General features: G+C 39.6%; 1 protein-coding gene across 1 annotated transcript; it reads right to left on the minus strand.

Moving 5' to 3' along the window:
• Positions 1 to 1,422: 1,422 nt before the first annotated feature.
• LOC111864735 (D-3-phosphoglycerate dehydrogenase) lies at positions 1,423 to 19,536 on the minus strand. The gene is made up of 9 exons (XM_023852224.2): positions 19,089 to 19,536; positions 12,743 to 12,894; positions 12,553 to 12,618; positions 11,076 to 11,229; positions 8,670 to 8,802; positions 7,526 to 7,632; positions 6,563 to 6,929; positions 4,583 to 4,795; positions 1,423 to 2,428 (listed from the first exon to the last, which is right to left on the minus strand). Exons 1-9 carry the CDS (start codon positions 19,221 to 19,223, stop codon positions 2,163 to 2,165), a joined length of 1,593 nt encoding a protein of 530 aa, XP_023707992.1. The 5' UTR covers positions 19,224 to 19,536; the 3' UTR covers positions 1,423 to 2,162.
• Between the last annotated feature and the right edge of the window lie 1,087 nt (positions 19,537 to 20,623).

Genomic DNA, 20,623 nt, shown 5'->3' on the forward strand with positions numbered 1-20,623 from the left:
TCTCTGGCTAAATTCCTTTACTGTTAATCACATGTGAAACTTTTCTTCTAGTGGGAATCATATGCGAAAGTACTGGGTTTTTATTATATGGCATTGCTTTGCCACCATATGCCTGTTGGATTCCATGATAAACACAGCTCATTAACCACTTTCCAAGCACATTTGCAGCGTCATGAATTGAAGATTATTCATTGTATTATTTTTCCATGAAGAAATATCTGAAACATTTGAAGTTGATATTTTTTCTGTTGACAGACGTAAACAGTCTGTTACAATTACTCACATAGAGAAAGGGGTGATGAAAGAAGGAAATACAACATGTAATAAGTAGTTACTATAAAATTCTGACGATGGTGTATAACACAGAGATATTAGGTTTTCGGACTTTACCCGTCATCCTGGTTTTAAGATAAATAAGAAAAACACAACGTTTCGGAAACTGGATCTGTTTCTGTCCTCAGGTGAGTGACCTAGTCCAGTGATTGAGGCTAGCTCTTTCTAAGGGACCCAACAGAATAGGTGTTTTCCCTCACCTGAGGATGGAAACAGATCCAGTTTCCGAAACGTTGTGTTTTTCTTAGTTATCTTAAAACCAGGACGATGGATAAAGTCTGAAAACCCAATATCTCCACAACATGTAATGGTTTAATGCTATATTTAAAAATAACAGTGTAATAACCACCTTGTAAGATAATCATTTTCTTGAGTTATTTTATCTGATGTGTAGAGAGATCTGAGTCATATTTTGGCCTCTAATTGAGCAGTGCCTTGTTATATTCGTGTGTGGAATTTCTATATTGTTGACTGTCAATAAACTTAAGGAGAGAAAAGTGGTAATTTTTGCAGCTTACTGCAACCTTTGTGAGAATGGAGATTTTATTTTGATATTGTTTACTGTATATTGACATTGTGATAATGAAACAGCTAAATGTTATATAAAGTGGTTCTGAATCACATTGTGGCTGTTGAACCATTGTAGACTGTACAAAATTACGTGATATTAAATTTTCATTTCATGCAGTTTTAATGTCGGTATCTGCATCAGCTTCATTACAAGAACCACCAAATTCTTTCATAAACCATAGCTGCATCATGTATTATGATTTTTTTCAATATTTCTTTGTATTGACACTTTCAGTTTTATGGCATCCTTGGAAAAGATTAGTGAGCTCAACAGGTTGAGCAATTCTCAACTTCTTATTGAACTTGAATGTTTATTACATCATTCACGCTGGACTCTGACCTGAGCCAGATCAGCACAGTCCACACCGTTTCATGAAGGCCCATGTTAATGTCTTCTCATCTGTGCCTCCCTACCTTACCATTCTGTCCCCCCCCCCCAGTTTAATTCACACTCTTCTTCTGTTACAGGTTGTGCTTTAGATTTAAGTTTTATTTCTATATATAGTCAAAACCAGTCTCTTATTACAACTGTTTAAACATATTTTATTATTTAGAGAAGAATACAGCAACATATATATTGTCATACAAAACTTGATAGTAATAATCCTTAATTACATGAAAGTGTGTTTATAACTATAAAGTGATAAATAGGACAGCACAGTACACAAAAAATACTTGTTATTGAATCGTTTTAGACCGGGCCATGATTTTTGTTCACTGGCTTTAAGCATGAATAACTTCACAGTTAATTTCATTTGTCTCTCAGATGAAAAACCTGCAAAATAAACCAATATACTTCAGGAACACTGTGTAACCAACAATTCCTTGATTAGAAAGTATTTTTGACATATTTGTAGTTAATGGTTCATACTGCTTGCAATCTTCTATCAAATTATTCTGATATTGTGTGACTTTTATTCGAGAAACTCTTGCTTGTTCCAGAGCTAAAGTTATGTGACACATTCAGTTAATATAAAATTACAAATGTGATTATAGGTACTACAACAGAAACATTTTGAAGTTGGTAAGTGTACACATTCTATAGTTTGTCACTCTTTCATAGAAAGTTTATGCCAATGGAAAAGGTGAATTCATCAGTGAGGATGTCATTTTTTAACACACACATTGTTTATGACATTTCAGTCTGCAAGAATGGACTGGTAGGGATGTAAATTACCACTGAATTTTCAAGAATATACAATTTGTGGTATGTGAAGTCCTACATAGCAGAAGTTAATTTCCTTGACTTGTGTTGGCAATTAAAATGAAATTATTTCAGGAACAGAAATTTTGTGTGTGAATTCAGCAGTCCTAACAGCAACCCACACATTCTTGCCAGTTGCTGTTGCAACACTTGAAATGTTGGCACCCTTGGATGCAAGTTGTGTGATTATAGCAGATAAATTTGTTGTGCGGTCCTGGCATTGGAAGAGATGAATGTTATTACTTAGCAGCACACCAGTTGGTCCGAAGCTTGCATCATCAATGGTTAACAAATATGGTAGATCATCTGCTCGAACAGTTCCTGCAATATTGAAATACACATCTAAATAGTAATTTGAATTAAATTTTGGTTACGAAAATGAAAGGGAAATAAGCACTGTTTGAAGTGTATTTCAAGTGTCAGTCTATATGAAAACCTGGTATAGTCCATCTACAGGGTATTTCATGCCTTCTCTAGACACCCTTAGTGAAGGAATGTCGTGTGTGTAAGTATGTTTTAATTTCCCACTCGAAGTACATTAAAAATACAAACTAGGAACTGCCTAATAATGCCTACATCATTAACTGATGATGACATACCCTCAATTCCATGGTAGATGGAGTGTAACACTAGTGGTCTTGTTTCACAAGAAATGCAGATTTAATCATCTGAATTTTGTAAACACATGACATGACATGACTTGTAGAATAACAGCTATTGAGCAATGTAATAAACATATGCAGCAGAGGACATGACTGGGAAGAATAGAACAACAGTTTTTGAATAGTGCAACAAATGTAATTACACTGTAACAGATGAGACAACAAGCACAAAAACAGTAGGTGAACAATGTAACTATTGTAATCTTACTACACAGCAGAGCATGTGACTGATGGAATAGGAGCTGGTAAAAAATTTACCAAATGTTAACATATATGACAAAACTAATAAACACCATATATGAAACTGGGGAGTGGCCCAAAGACTTTACAGAAGTGACAATGATTGCCTTAAAGAAGAAGACAAAAGCTACAAAATGCAGCGACCATCGCACAATAAGCCTTATTGCACATACAGCAAAGATAATAGCAAAGATACTCAAAAGAAGAATCGAAAGGAAAATAGAGGATATACTTGGAGAGGATCAGTTTGGATTTAGAAGAGGAAAAGGAACCAGGGATGCAATTGGGATGAGAATTATAGCAGAACGAACTTTGGAGATAGATGAAGAACTGTGTGCTTGCTTTATAGACTGGCAGAAGGCATTTGACCGTGTAAATTGGACCAAATTAATGCAGATCCTAAAGGAAACAGGTATCGATTGGCGTGAAAGAAGATTGATTAGTAAATTGTACATGGATCAGAAAGTTAGTGTGCGACTGGACAGAGGGGAGACAAGAATTGTGAAGATTGGAAGAGGAGTTCGACAGGGATGCTGTTTATCACCAATTTTGTCCAACTTGTACAGCGAATGCCTTACCAAAGAAGCTCTGGACGTGCTTGGAGGCTTCAAATTATTCAAACTGTGAAATATGGAGATGACCTTGTGTTAATGGCTAAGGAAGAAACTGTGCTACAGGGCATGATTGATAGACTAATTGAAATTGGAAGGTGCTATGGCATGGAAATGAATGTGGAGAAAACAAAAGTAANGCATCGCTTTGTATGGGGCTGAAACTTGGACACTTAGGGCAGTAGATCAGAAATACCTGGAAAGCTTCGAAATGTGGTGTTGGAGAAGGATGGAGAAGATCATTATGTGAGAAATGAAGAAGTGTTTTTTAGAGTCAGTGAGCAGAGGAATATCCTACACAAAATAAGAAAACGGAAGGCTAATTGGATTGGTCATATCTTATGCGGTAACTGCCTTCTAAAAGAAGTTATTGAAGGAAAGAAAGATAGAGGGGCAGATAGAAGTGACCAGAGGACGAGGAAGAAGACGTAAGAAGATGCTGGATGACCTTGGGGACAGAAGAGGATATTTTCATTTGAAGGAGAAAGCTCTAGATCGCATCAAGTGGAGGAACTGTTTTGGAAGAGACTGTGGACCTGTCATCTTGACAGATTACAGATGAATGAATAAGTAATTATATTGCATACTGGAGGACATTATTAGTGAAATAAAGCTGTTAAACAATATATCAGATACAGTTATGCTGCATAATAGAGGACATTGCTGAGGGAATAACAGCTGACCAGGCATAATTATACTGCATCGCAGAGGACATGTTTTGTTGAATAAGAGCTGCAGGACAATATAACAAAAATAATCATGTATGATGAATGTATAAGGGGTGGGCCTTCTCGACCCTTGCACCGTGACCTACAGTGGTCTGTTTTGCTTCAGAAAATAATCATACGGTGTAACAGACTGGTGGAATGATAGCTGTTGAACACAGTACAACTAAATGTAATCATACTGCATAGTAAAGGACATGACTGATGAGATAACTGCTGTTGAACATTTTAACATACCTTGCAGTGAATGTGAGATGCTCTTGCCCTGGGACACTTTCACAGTGACTGTGGGCACATCACTATGGCCTTCATGGGACTGAGACACTTCAATTCCAGCATCCTTAGCGAGGGCTGGGGCATTGATAAGATTAAGTCCATTCTTAGTGTGCCCTGTCAGCATCCCAACCAGAACTGCAGTACCCAAGAAGTTTCTTTTCTCCATACCAGAACCTGACAAGATATAAATATAGAATTCTTAGGTGAATATTGAATACAGTGAAAGTTTGCTGTTATGAGTAACCCTTACAACAGTAAAATTAAACAATTTCCGTCTAGATTTCATTACGATTGCTTGGTTAATGTTTTCTACATACAGTGCCTTGGAGCACGTGGTAGCATAGTTGGTTGAGGCACTATGTTACAAGCTGGAAGGTTGCGGGTTTGATTCCTGATGAGGCCATTGGATTTTTCAGTTGACCTAATCCTTCCAGCCACACTATGGCCCAGGGTTGACGCGCCCTCTAACAGAAATTAGTACCAGGAATCTTCCTGGGGGTAAAAGGTTGCCGGCGCTCAAGGCTGACAACCCTACTGCCATCTGTGAGCTGATGGTCTATAAAATGTGAGAGCCTCGACCTCTCATAACCCTGTTGGCCTCCAGGGCCTGTTACAGGGATAGCTCTACTTTTTTTATATGTATATATATATTGCCTTAGGGTTAATACAAGCATGTAGGGAGCAAAATGCTTAATAATACCAGTATACTAGGTGCTGTGTAACTCAGTATAACATGTACATTTTGGATATGAAGTTTCAACATCTAGAGAGAATTTCATAAGACCTCAGATTCACCTAAAATTATTTTTAACTGTGGACTCTATAGACAACATTACATGGGGTGTGTTACTTATATGTATTTACATTGCTGTCAGAATGCAGGAGTTATGATGAATGACACTAAACAGCTTCAGCAGTTGATACAGGACCATTGCATAATCTAACAAACAAGAGTATCTGACTACTGAACATAACAGTGAGCCATCCTTGGTGTGTGGAGTGCAGGAGGGCTCAACCGATCAGTCCTGAATTGTCATGGGTATGCATGCTTCCCCTGTGATGTGCTGGGATATTGGGACAACAAGCAGCGAAGAATGAAAACCAATAGTAACTGCAGCAGAGAAAGGAGAAAATGGGGACCAGAAATTATAGGGTTGGCATGGACAGATGTTTGCAGATGATAAGTAGCAACACTACAAAAGGTACCATGTGATGCGGCATAAAAAAAACAATTATAGAATAATACTGATAGAGTTACAAAATATCGAGCTTAAAATAAGGAACAATCAAATAATCTGATGAAAAAATAAACTGCCTGAAATACACAGAAACCAGCACAGGGCTACACAGAAGTACTTCCAGCTACAGAAGGAAACAGGCAACATGTCAAGCAATAGCTGTTAAAAAAAGGAAACTTCAGCATGTAGACCTATTGCAGGGCAACAGCTGCAACCTAAGGAAATGTACCACAGCCGTTACTAAGTAACCTCTTCACAAACAAGTGTGTTTGCACAGCAAAAATGTTCACCAAGTGTTCAGTAAATCCAAACCTGTCTATAGTCACTCCATACATGAAACAATTTGCAAGATGGCTACAGAACCAAGCCTAAACAAATGACTGCCCCATACAACAGGGTACAGTGTAACTTGGCCTATCCATGAATTCACTGAGGTCTTCTGAACAGTAGAGTTGTTAGTACATGATGCTGCATTTTCAAGAGATCCCAATCTCTGTAAATAGATAATCATGACTGATGGTTTTCATGGTTTCTCACAGCATCACCATGAAACCTCTAGGATAATGTGTTAAAATATGCCACAACTGCTTCCTTCTACATTCTTTCCAATTCCTCATTTAGAAATAAGGCAAGTATATATCATGCAAATTAAGTAGTTGAGAAAGCATCATTCAGTAAATCAAGAGTCAATGAACATGCTCACCACTAGTTTTGATGCATATGTTTGTCCCAGGTATTGCACCTTGAATAATTTTAGCAGCCACTTTGCCCAGTTCATTTGCCAGTGAAATCCAAGGTGCATTGGTCTGGATCATGGCAGCAGCGAGTACAGGAGCATTGACCACTCCTGTCACTACATAACGAGCCCGTTCAGCAGCAGAACAGTTGGTAGCCAGTGCCACAAATTGTTCAGCAATCTCCACTGCTACTCTTTGTTGAGCTTCATTTGTGCTGGCACCCAAGTGGGGTGTTACAATGACAGCAGGGTGCTTGATCAGTTCCAGAGTGATGGCAGACTTTGGTGGCTCCTCACAAAACACATCAAGTGCCGCTCCACCGCATCGTCCATCCTACAGCAAATTGTTCCAACTTCAGTTCAATAACAAAATTATTTGCCATCTGCTTGAATCTCAAGAGTATGGCGTCTATAGTGTGTCTGAAATATCTTAAAGGGTGCATCACCTTCAGGTAGTGACACAGATTGTTCATCATCATTACAAATTACTAGATTTTAATCATGATGTATGATGGAAACCAAAATCGTCATACTGTAGATACTATTGAACACACAGGACTTTTCTTCTGTAAGGTTGCCTAATCAAGGCTGCATACATTCAAAGACGTTTTAGACAAATTTCATCCTTTGCAGAGAATGCATAATTATCATATAAGGTGAAGGTTACGACCTTATGTTCATTTTCCAGCATTATTCCAAATTTTATACTGGAGGGTAGGGACGTATACACTAAAACCTGTAAGAGAACTTCATTTTGGTATATCTTGGTCCACTGTTAGGCTCCTGTTGAGCATACTTTGTGTACTGGTACATATATGTTCATATTCATAAAAGAGCTCAATTATTTTTGTAAACCCTTTTTCTTCTCTTGTTCTTATTGGGCTAGTGTGCAGAACTAATAATTTGTTTTCAGTACCAAGAAGTACATACCTTAAGTGCATCAAGTAGAGCTGCTTCATCTACAATGCCTCCTCTTGCTACATTAATTATTCTCACTCCATGCTTGCATTTATTCAGTACTGTCTCATTTATTAAATCTGAAACAACAACAAAACTGTGATGTGCATCTGGCAGAAATGTGTCATAAAAATGTCTAAGATTAGAAGTCAAGAGTTTCATGCTAACATTTTAACATTTTAAGCCTTTCTTGTTGAAATTACACTGAATATTAACTTCCCCTTCCCAAAATCGTACTTGAAAACATTATGTTAGTATGTTACACTTCATAATATTATATTGTAGCATCCTGTCGCACATCATTTATTATTCAACAAATGTCACCGATTCGTTTTATATGCAATGCATCCTTCTAAAACTTATTTAAACGTTTCTTACATCACACAATGTGTCTTTTTAAACTTTTAAACAAGGTTTAAAAAGACGCATTGTGTGATGTAAGAAACTTTTAAACAAGTTTCTGAAGGACACATTGCACGTAAGACGGTGAAACTTATCCTAAGTCTTATATAACTAATTCACCACTTCATGAAAAAGTCCTAGAGAAGCAGATACCAGTAATCACCCAGCTGATTAAGAAATTTTCTGCCTTTGGTGGAACCTTCACTGTCATCGCTGTGTTCACAAGACCCCACCATTGAGCTGACTGAAGCCAGTTCACTACCTCACAAGTTATTTATTTAAGTTACATTTTAATAGCATCCCAACCATTTCCTACTTTGCTGATTTGGTGAAGAATTACAAATACATATCTCTTAAACCTAAATATCCTGAAGTTACTATCATCAAAATAATTTTCAGCAAACTGCATTTGCATTAAATTTAGTTTTTATACTTCTAAGTACCCCTTGTCTCTGTTTTCCCTTAGGACACAAAACAAAATTCCATTACAATCTAAGACAAGTAGAAACAACAGTTTTATGTATTTTAGTCTGTAGGTGTTTAGTAGGATATTGGAAGATACAAGATTATTTACTGAGCAGTTGCAAACATTCCCCATTCCCCTTCTCTTAACTCCTTTGGGATGCTATTGTGATTAGTTACTGTTGGTCCCAATTGCATATTGTTTGCCAAGAACCTATACAATGTTAATATTTCATTTAGGTATTACACTCACTTCTTGTCTGTGGAATAAGTGGAGTGTGGACAGTGATATAGTCTGCAAGGGGCCATATTTCCTCCAGTTCCAATTTATCTACATTAAACTGTTCAGCAGACTCAGCAGAAACCACTGGATCAAAACCAATCGTCTAGAGAAGAAAAATATTAAATATTATTGCACTAACAAATAAAAAATTGTTATTTTATCAAGGATCATGTAATCAATATCGATATGTTGATCTGCTGGTGTGGATACTCAGGGTATTATGTGTTCAGCCCATTTCATTAGTTATTAAGTATAATTTTTGTAAGATTGTGTGCCTAGGTTAAAATGTTAGACGGCTGGCCGGAAGGCGTGGTGGAGACAGCCGCGGCTGACTCTTCGCATTCCTTGGCAGTCGATATAATTGTCTTTAGAAATGACTGTTTACACATCAGTGGAAAGACCCGGTCAGGTTTCGCTTCGCGCGACAAGGCATGTCCGGCAAGATGCGGACCTCAGGGATTTTGCACGCGCAGCTTTCACAACTTGGGAAAAAAGTTGAATCTTGGAATTGGGAAAACAGGCCGTTTCAGGCACTCTGTTTCTAGCAGTTGCCAGAAATGGATGAGTAAAGCAAAGTGTGCCTGTGGAAAACCTTGGGATGGCGCCAGTGTTTTTCATGTGCATCATGTATAGCGCGAGTGAGTACTTGCCCGTGGTCGGGTCACTGATGGCTTATTAGAACTTCTGGTTCAAATTATTTTGGTGGGTTAATGTGTTTTTTTTTAATTTAGAGGTGTATAAGTGTTTTAATTTGATTATATATTCCATTTTTGTTGTTGTTTGGAGAACTCGAGTTTTTGTGACCCTCCTAGTGAAGCATGTTTTCCACAGCATGGGTTAAGTGATAATATTCACGGACGTCCGATAGGGGGTGAGTACAGTCAATGCCCCCTATCAGGGCACAACATATGGAACTCCATTCTTCTCTTTCTAAAGATGTGATGAACAGTTGTTCTTGACTGATTATTTGATCTGTTATAATAATTATGCTCCAATACACACCAAGATCCCCCAGGTTGTCTCTTCCCTTCAGTTTTTCTGAGTAAAATTCTGTATACATTTCTCATATCCCCAGTATATGCTACATGGCCTATTTATCTCATCCCCTTATTTTATCACGGGAATAATGTTTGTGGGAGAGTGAGAAGTATGAAACTATACGATGCGGTACCCAAAAGAAACCGAACTATTTTTTTTGTGGGCAGAGCTTTTGTAGTACCGTGTTTTGCCGCTATGAGCGCATAGAGCTAACATTCCTGAGTCGATAAGCCGACTACCGTTGCTTCAGAAGGTAAGGACTAGTTTCGGCAGAGTTTATAGTGACAACTGTTTTGTGTGATCGTTGTTTTTGCAATGGCTGATTTTCGTGAACAGCGCGCGGCAGTGAAATTCTGCTTCTTGCTCGGGAAAAGTGGAACAGAAACTCTTGAAATGTTAAAAACGGCGTACAAGGATGATGCTATGGGGAAATGGTTTTCCCGTTTCAAAAATGGTGAAATGTCAAAAACCCCGTTCTGGTTGTCCTTCCACGGCCCGAACACATGAAAATGGTGAAAAAATTCGTGAAATCATCAAGGAAGATCGACGACGGATCATTGAAGAAATTGTGGAGCTGTCGGGAGTGACTTGGAGCTCAGCGGCCAGATTTGTGGCAGTCGGGTGACTGGTTTTTCCATCATGACAATGCCCCTGCTCACACAGCCCTGTCTGTACAACAATTCTTGACCAAAAATGTATGCCCCCTGTTCCTCACCCTCCATACTCACCCGACCTTACCCCATGCAACTTTTTTTTGTTTCCTCGAATGAAAAGAGACATGAAAGGAAAAAACGACGGAGGCGCTGTCAAGCATCTCAAAAGATGAATTTAGACAATGTTTTGAAAAATGGAATAAAAGACTAGACAAGTGTATTAGTGTAAGTGGAGAGTACTTTGAAGGGGATTGAAGGTTTGTGCTTAAAATTTGAATAAATAAGTTAAAAAAAAATAAGTTCGGCTTCTTTTGGGTAGCCCCTCGTAATTATGCAGTTTGTTCATTCTCCTGTTTTTGGTTCAGATATCTCCCATAGTATGTTTTAAACACCATCTATTTATGCTGTCAGGATCTTAGACTGTATAGCATTGAATGATAGGGTGATGGTGAATGAAGACCTAGAAAAGATATGGAAGAAAGTGGGCAAGTAAGGTACTACATTAGTGTTTGCCTTGAGAGATTGGACCCACATAGAAGTTTTAGTGTAATTATTATCATCTTAATGGTACTGGATGAGGACTGTGCCCAGTGACAGGCTTTGGTATTACTGATGAAAGTTGCTGCTACCAGTGTTTACACCTAAGTCTCTGCATTTCAAACACAAGATATGTCGGTTCACTCACTTTCATGCCATATGCCTGCATTCTTGTAGCCACTTCACGTCCAATCCTACCAAGGCCTAACACAGCCAGGGTTTTTCCTGATAGTTCTGATCCTGTGTACAGCTTCCTATCCCAGCGCCCTTCTTTGAGAGACTGGCAGGCTTGTGCTACATTCCTGTATAATAGAGAGATACATTTACTGTCATAATGTTCTTCTCTAAGCCTTCATTGAAAACGGTGATTATTAAGAAAAAAGGGCCTTCCACTTCTAGTCTATCAAGCCAGACTGTTGAAGTAAGCTTTCAAGTTCATTGTGTGTGCGTGTATGTGTCTGCATCTGCATGGACGCACAAGCGATTTCAATGCTCAAGCCAGATGATATTTTCACAAAATTTACTATGGATGTTATGCTATTAGAAGCTAACCAAATCTCATACATTCTTATTTCCTACAACTGCTAATAAGAACATGGTGACACAAATACTTGTGTAGTGGCAGTGACATTCATATCACTTTATATATGGTTAAAAATTATTTTTGGCAACAAATCTTTAAAAAAATTGCATTTTGAATGAATTTATTACTACCACAACCCATCCTTCCAGTTCTAATCAACCTGTCCTATAACTGAGTAAGGAAATATTGTAATCATAATTAGTATCAGAGTTTCATTACCTGATTTTACTTTACAGTCTGGTAGGTTGCAGATTTATGTGTTGCGTGGTTCAGAACCAGCATGCAGTGCAACCACAAGTACAATCCTACTTGCTTTTATACATGTCAATGTATTGAAATCCTATTAATTTATTAAAGACTGAATTTCTTCTAAATAAAATGTAAAAATTCAATTTGTACCTCATAGAAAACATGTTACATCTCTGCTACAAAGATTAAAGGGTCAATGCTGTTTGGGGGAACAATTTCTGTTTATTGTGAGAACTATAAAAACACAAATACACTCTGTGGGCAGAATGTAGAGTGTCAGAATCTAAAGGAGGTGGTTCATACAGTAACCACTGGGCTTTAAAGGGTGAAAGTAGTCCTACAAAACTTGTAAGAAACTCAATAAAATCCACTGTTTAGAACAGTAGATGGATGTATATTAACTATTAAAATTGAGCATGTTATCTAGAGGATTGGAAAAATAAGCAAAGAAGTGTACTCCTTTTCAAAGTGTTAACATTTATAGCTCCATTAGCCAGGATGTGCAGTAATTTTTCTTTGTATTGGCACATAGAGAAGGATCTAGGGTGCATTCAGCGTTGTATTGTGCTGTAGTAGGTGTTCTTTCCCATGGGATGATGTAGTTAGAGTGTGAAGCTGATTACTGTGCTCCATCTATTGCCATCATCTAAAATGTATCAAGCTTTACCTTTTGTCCCTGTATGCCTCCATGGCACAGTGCTTACACAAAGGCTATTTTCAGTGTAAATTGTATGAACTATAGAATGCTGGCAGCATTAAAGAAAACAGATTTTGGGCCCGTTATTATACTGACCTTGCTAAACCTGATATCAGAGCACATGTCAGCTCACATGCACTGACTGAGTTCCCTCCAGGAGTACTAGAAAAAAAACAAGGGAACATTAATTTCATTCCTAGATTATATATAATCATAGATACACTTTAAAAGACCTCTAAGTCATATGAACACTGACAACATGGTATGATTCAGCAGTGTTACTTACTTGAGCACTATCACACCTTTTCTTGTGGCTGCTTCAATGTCAATATTGTCAACACCTGTGCCTGCACGACCAACTACACGGAGAGTTGCAGCAGCTGCAAATACATCAGCTGTCACCTTGGTATCTGAACGCACTATCAGCCCATCATAGTTCTGAAACATATAATATCTAGTATACCGGCAGCTTCTTTTTTCTTATGATTTTCGATGTGACTTGCACTTAGTAAATATCTGTTGGTATCTACAATGTGTACACTATGGTAGCGAAACTTAGGAATAAATAAACTACATGTTCTTGCATTCGCAGTGAAGTCGTGATTTAATGATCCGTGGTCCCGCCTATATGTAAGTGCCTTAGCAGCCCCTAAATCGAGCGAGAGAATCCTAACACTGCTGTCAGATGTTTGCTTATGTCCACATGTCATAGTGTGAAAATGCAATCAAGAACACTGTGGTAGTGAAGAAGTGGTTACAATAAAAAACACAATTGACTGCGCGCCCAACTAGCACGTGATTTTCGGGCAGTAATATTTCGAGGCAGGCAGAGCTGACGTCACTGTAGAGTCTTTCGGGGTTGACAGAGCTTACCGCTAATACGAAAGATCATTAAGTCGCGGCCATATTATACAAACAAACTCCGTGGCCTGTAGTCAGCAAGCGAACTATACCGACCGAGCAACCGCCGCTTGTCGGCGAAGTTAATGCCAACTTGGGCGGATAGAACGTGTCGCGTGGTCAGCGCAACGAATCCACAGAGGCGGTCGGATTCAAAATTAGACCATTTCAAGGAGATTCTTAGTTTTGGGAACATGATTCATACAAGTGTGGATTTGGAGGTAGGCATGCTCATTTGCAAGTGGGAATTATTTCTTAATTATAAAATTAATTTGTTCTGTAGGATCTGAATGTGAGATTTCCGTCTCGAAATCACTAGCAGCGCTCTAAGTAGTGTGTTTTGTGTCAGAAAATGTAGTTAAGGAATTACGCGATCAATGCCCACCTTAGATCTTACACGCGACTTTTTAAATTTAAATCCGTATATTTTTATAGAATTCAGACGCAGGCCTATATTTTGCCGAGTACAGTGGCCGCACGGTGAAAACGTCCGAACCAAGCTCAGTGAATGAGATAAGTGGATGTAAGAACGAATTTTAAATACTAAGATTGGTTACTGATTTTGTAATTAAAAATGGGTGATAACTTGCCCTGTAAAATAATTTTTAATATTATAAGTGATCCTTTCCCTCTTTATAATATCTAATTACGTATTCATTCAGGGCGTGTGTGTTCTTTTGGCTCTTGGCGTTTACTTGCAAAATCTTTTCTTTTCTTTACGACGTGCTCCCTGAAGAACAGATTTGTCGGTGTAATTTTCTAACTGATAAGGCTCATGTCAACACTTTATAGGGCAGTGGTAACTACGCATACCGTATGCTTTCACATTAAATAACGCAACATTTCGTCTAAAGAAAATGTGAAGTTCGTTTTGCTCTCAGGAAGAAACAGCTTTCATTTTCATAAACATCACTAACCAACTGGTCTTTGTAATGGAGGAGAAGTGTGTTTTCTGGGAGGAAAGAACTATTTTCAAAATATTAACTGCACGAGCTTCGTCTTATAGAGAGTTAAACGAATGCTGGCAGAGCATGCAGGTAACACGTTATACAGACACTAGAGAGATTATATGAACAGGATATTAGGTATGGTACTTAACGCAACAACAGAACTTGACATGCAAGACAATGTTTCCTCGAATGTCGGAACTTCCCTACAAGAGACACGTGTTTGTTCAGATTGTACTCTAATAATCCTTCCTTTAAACTGATTTCTGAATGAGTAATGGCAGAATTCGTAATTCTAGCCGCGACATGCGTAAGCTATGACAGGCTCTCCTCAGTTACATAATTATGAGCTCAGTTGTAAAGCCGAGATTGTGGACTCCGCCTTTAACGTGGATAGTACGCGAGTGTACCAGTCACAGCTGTTGCATGAACTTTGAATCTGGTTAAAACCGGTTGTCAAGTGGACAGAGCAAGATATGTGTCCACTCTGTTTTTTATTCGAACGTTAATGAGTGTAACTACATGCTTGCTGAGGTACTGATGTCGCCAAGCAGAATGCAATTCTCCTTAGAGACCATTACAGGTGGACCGCATTAGTTGGGTCTTGCAAAGTTCATCCATATGACCACTGCAAGGTCGTGGGTTTTGCGTTCGGTGTACAAAGGGATATATATCTGAACCGACCAACTCCATGGGGCTGAGCCCTTCTTTGAGAAGCCGCCAGTTGTACAGCTCCTCAAGAATTTCCCAAGACACCTCCATTTGTCCCAATCCTGAGCCAGATCAATCCAATCCAAACCATCCTATTCTCTCTAACATCCATTTCAATATTGTTCACCCACTTACGCCTTGGTCTTCCCAGTGGTCTCTTTCCATCTGGCTTTCCCACCAATATTCTACATGCATTCATTTTCTCCCCAATTCGTGGTACATGCCCTGGCCACCTCATCCTCCTTGACTTGATCATTCGAATTATACTTTGAGAAGAGTAGAAGTTATAACGCTCCTCATTTTGCAGTTTTCTCTAACCTCCTGTCACTTCTTTTCTCTTCCGTCCAAATATTCTCCTCAACACCCTGTTCTCAAACACCCTTAGTCTATGTTCCTCCCTTAATGTCAGAGACCAAGTTTCACACCAATACAGAACCACGAGCATTACTGTGGTTTTGTATATTTTAATTTTTACGTTGTTAGACAGGAGACGAGAAGTCAGAAGGTTCTGGACTGAATGGTAGCAAGCATTACCCGAATTCAATCTCCTCTTAATTTCCGCCTGAATCAAATTTTGACTTGTCATTATCGTTCCCAAATATTTGAACTGTACCACCTTTTCACAAGATCTGTTAACCAACTCTTTGTCGTGATTTTGCCCTGAATTCTGACGAGGAGATAGCAACATATACTTAGTTTTCTCTGTGTTTACTTCTAAGCTAACCTCCTTAATAGCGTTAGTTAAAGCGTCTGTGAATCTCTTCGTGGTATATATGTTATCTTCCAGTAGATCTACGTCATCTGAATAGACGAACACCTGATATGTCCCATTCAATTTCAGTCCTACATGTGTGAACTAGTTTTCATAATGGGAAATTACTGTCATTACTATCGTAACTGTTTTCCTAGAATTCTCTTTATTTTCAGTGTCAAAGATTTGTTAATGGGATATTTAAGCTTTCGATCTTATCCCAACATTTAAATATAGACCTTGAATCTACTGGGTGATAATATAGATACCATAAAGAAAAACAGATAAACTTTAATTGACGCTATCAAGGAGGTTGGTCTCGAAGTAAACAGAGAAAACGTATGTTGCTGTCTCCTCAGGGCAAAATCACGACAAAGGGCTAGCTAACAGATTCTTTGAGAAGGTGGTACAGTTCAAATAATTTGGAACAACAATGACAAGTCACACCATATTAAAAATCGATATTCGAAAAGCTATGGTCTAGTGGTCAGAGTTCCTTGCTACAGATCCAGTGGTCTCGGGTTCTATTCCCGGCGCTACCAGATTTTCTGAGAAGTAATGGGTCTGGAACGGGGTTCACTCAGCCTCGTGAAGATAATTGAGGAGCTATTTCAAGGAAATAGGTGCTCCGGTCTAGGAAACCGAGATTAACGGCCTTGGGGATCCGTTGCGCAGACCACATGACACCCTCTATTCGCAAAGGTTTGCACTAACTTCAATGACAAGCGGCGGTCACTCGGTCAGTATAGTTCGCTTGTGGATTACAGGCCACGGAGTTTGTATTCTTTTTATTTTTGTGACAATTGTATGGTAAAGGATTTGTCAGAGGATAAGGGTGTTGGAAGTCACAACGCCTGCCTTTGAAGCCGTAAATGTTTTGAGTGGTTAGCGAGAAATTTCCTACCTCTTTAACTGAAGTGCTTGATTACTTTAGCTGTGTATCTACATTCCAGTTTAGATTTTACGAAAATTCTACTTCTTCTCTTTGAATCGAGGACTGCATGCAATAATGTATGCGTAGGATATTTTATAAAACTTTTTTTATGATACGCATGTCGTATGTATTTACTATTTACTGTTTCAGATTTGCTGGCTCGTGCATTCAGTACATAACCGACTTCCCGACTGACTGGTTCTTAGAAAGGTAAACTGACTTTCCATGTGACTGTTTCTCTTCGACCGATATCATGTACCTCACAGTACCGTGCGCTAGTTACAAAACTCGTGTTTATTTCTCCGCACAGGAAGACTGGCTTGGAACTTGTTTACCTCGAAACTTCCCGTGAGTGCTTCATTATTTGGTGTAGGAGCGCGTAAACAGAAATATTATACTGTGAGAAGTTCATAACATAGAAGCGTAAATTCTGACGTCATAGAGAAGAAGCGGCGTCATTTTCTTTTCTATTAAGGTTTTGTATATCCTCGCATTCTTTCGGCTTCCTATTACCGAATATCAGGTTCGAGTAATTACCACCCCTATTTCGTGTTCAAGAGGTCTGGGGTTGATAATTGGCTCGGAGATCAGCTATCTTGACTGAGGATATTCGTGATTTTCCTCCGTTTCTCCAGGAATATACAGGAATAGTACCACAAAGTAGCCCACGATCTCGTCCTTCCACATACCTTCCAAATAATAGTTCAGTAATCATCGATGTTCCGTAACTTGAGCTACTGAAATCGTTGTTAACTAAACTATAACTAAACAAAGAATTTCAGCTACAGAGGCGGTATAAAGCCCCTTCTGTGAAGAACTAATCGCCTCTTTACCCTCGATGCGAGATGGGCCGCATAGAAAATGAAGCTCCCAAAAATTCTTCTATTGTTGCGTTTATTCGTTGCAGCGGGAACGTGTTTGCCGAGTAGTTGCCCAGCAACGGTAGAGGGGAACACACATACAGACAGCAAGGTGATTTCACAAGCCTACTTTTATTTTTTCAAAATAGGGTAAATAACGTAAAACAACCTATGCATACAAATAAGCAGACTGACGTTATACAGTAATTATAAATAAAAACTGATTCGACCTACATAAACAGGACGGTCACAACTCCAGTTTGTTTGTTTCCATTGTGACTACTGTCATAACGTTCCCAGTGTGTTAAGGCGTTAAACTTAAAATAAACCCGTGCCATTTTTAACTTGGCCGCCATTTCTGGGTCAGAAGCACTCGATAATGCTGACCACACTGAACTTTGTATCATTCGAAAAAGGTGTAGGATTACCGATGAACTGAAGCACGTCAGAGTGGTGTTAACTGATCTCTAGGAATGCGGTTAGAGCGAGCTCTGACGTCAAAGAGCCATGTGACGCACCATAATACCGATTTCTACCTGACACTGTGTAGGTCGCTGTGTTGTCTCGCAGTCCATTCTCCGCCGCATTTTTGACAAATACTTTGGTCGCCATTATGTATTTACTGATTTAAGGACGGTTTCAGTGTACATGTTTAGCGAAGGGACCCACATTTGTGTCAGTAGGATATATATACGTATGTCTTTGTTGACTCTTCTTCGAAAACACTGTGCGAATAAAAAGGTACATAACTGAGCAGTGACAGCTCAGCAAGTAAAGTGACTGGGTAATAACTGGAGACAGAGTTTCGACTCCCAGCAAGGGGAGAAGTTTACATGTCTGACACCATGTCCAGACGGTCCAGACTGGTTCTGAGACTCACCATGCCTCACATTCAGTGCATAACAGCGATAAAACTGGAACGTCGAGATGCCCCCTCATCTCCATCAATTCCACAGTTAAGAAAATGTGACCGTGTTGAGTGGGCCCTTGCCACCACGGCATGGCGCATCCTCAGGTTGCGGATGGAGGAGACGGCGTCTGGAAGTGGAGGGTAGCTACGAACATATGGAATAAGCAGTCGCGGACAGCCGACAAGGGGTGGCCCTCCAGCTTGGGGGTTGGGCATGGGGCTAACAACTCCTCACCGTAAAAAATAAGTTTGTTACAAGTGTTACAAAGGGGCTCAACTTAAACGGATTCTCTGAATAAACTACCTAAGCTAAGGGGAATGTATATGGGATAAAATGCATCTTAGAGAAATAAGATTGGGTGGTTGATCTGGATTGATCTGGCTCAGGATAGGGACCAGTGGAGGGTTTTTGTGAACCTTCGGATTCCCTAAAATGGGGGATTCTTGAGTGGCTGAGCGACTGGCGGCTTGTTAAGAAGGGCTCAGCTCCAGGGAGTTAGCATGTGTGAAGCTTTATTTCCACAGCCCCATACGTCGTCAAGGCGCAATGTTAAGCGCAGTGACAGTGTTGCCACTACAAGCAGGAAATATGGATCTTATAGTTGTTTACCGGACTCACCTTTATCTCCTGCAGCAGTTGGTCCTTAGGCAGTTTGTACTTGCAGGTGACGTTGATGCCATGACTCTGCAACAGCTCCACGCAAGCGGAATCTACAGCGTCACTGATTAGCACGTTTCTCAGAGTCACGGACATCCTCTGTCTAAATCAGTTTATCTTCCAACAATATTAACCCGTATTCTTTGTTCAATATATTTCAGTAATTAAACGTCTGAAATTTCACGGAACTAATGACCGGAAAACAACCTTCTATGATCTTTTCTAGAACAATTCCAATTAATTCTCTATTAACCCAGAAACACGAGCTTCTGTCGACACGTAGATTTCTTCCGTTTCTGTTTACTACTAGGTAACCTTGAATCACCTGACCTCGAATGAAAAGGAACCGTCCAAAATGGCTTCCTTGAACCTGACTGCTTACTCCCGTTCTCTCTTATGTGACGACTGGGCCGCTGCTTCTCCCTTTTAATGTCCGTCCGCGAACTGCATGCCCCTACTTCTTCCCCCCACCCCCTTTCGAAGAAGTCAGACGGCTCATGTTAGTACCAATCAGTACTGTCCCTCGTTGCAAAGTAACTCCACTGGGCCGAGTCCTTCTTGATAAGCCAACTGTTGTTCGGCCACTCAAGAAATTTCCTGAAGATCATTACTGTGTCCAGAAAAACCCGCCGCTAGTCTCTGTCCTGGGAATGAGGAATCCAGTCTATATTTCCCGCCCCTATTTCTCTAAGATGGATTTTAATATTATCCTCCCATCTACATCTAGGTTTTCTTGAGGTCTCTTTCCTTCCAGCTTTCCCACCAAACCCTGTTTCCAATCCGTTTTTCTCCCATGCATCCCTCGCTGCTAGTAACCGCAAATAATCCATCTTCCATGACTCTGTATCGAGTTTAAATCCGGGAACCTCTAGAAAGGTAGAGTTCTGTTTCTCTTTGTAGACCTGCCTCCCTACTTCTAGCAAAAGAAAACCGGACTTTTGAAATACTTACTTGGAAATTAATTCAAACAATATATGCTCTGAGTCGAATAAACTTTCCATTCCATATGACCAGCGCAGATAGATGGACTGACATCTCTAGGTTTCCGGACAGACTTTCCACAGTATGTATTATATCTTGGGATTGTGTCTCCAAGATTTTGAAATCCCTCAGTAACTGGCCCCCTGTCGGGTCCACCTCTCATTATTCAACATATGCGGTTCACCCAACTCGCCACTTCTGGTAGTGCTTTCCAGGTAAAGGCAACATCCTCTTTGCATAGTGTTAATATACACGAATCGTATACTGTGCTAAGTCCATGGAGCTGAGCCCTTCTTGAGAAGCCGTCTGTTGTGTAGCTCCTCAAGAATTTCAAAACATTTTATGAAACACGAAGATTCATTGCCACGTCCACAAAAGCCCTCCACTGGTCCCTATCTTGTTCCAGATCAATCCAGTCCATACCAACCCATACCCTCTCTCTAAGACCCATTTTAATATTACCCACTCTCCTATATCTTGGTCTTCCTAGTGGCTTTCCTACCAATATCCTACAT

Source organism: Cryptotermes secundus, unplaced genomic scaffold (assembly GCF_002891405.2).
Source record: "Cryptotermes secundus unplaced genomic scaffold, Csec_1.0 scaffold724, whole genome shotgun sequence".
In the NCBI taxonomy this organism is placed as follows: Eukaryota; Metazoa; Arthropoda; class Insecta; order Blattodea; family Kalotermitidae; genus Cryptotermes; species Cryptotermes secundus.

What these genes read in the sequence shown, in the direction of transcription:
- LOC111864735 (XM_023852224.2), bottom strand. Translation starts at nt 19,223, where the DNA reads ATGTCCGTGACTCTGAGAAACGTGCTAATCAGTGACGCTGTAGATTCC. An exon ending in CTGATATCAGGTTTAGCAAG is followed by an intron (nt 11,230 to 12,552) that starts GTCAGTATAATA and finishes TCTATTATACAG; the next exon opens with GAATGTAGCACAAGCCTGCC. An exon ending in CTCTACTTGATGCACTTAAG is followed by an intron (nt 6,930 to 7,525) that starts GTATGTACTTCT and finishes AATTTGCTGTAG; the next exon opens with GATGGACGATGCGGTGGAGC.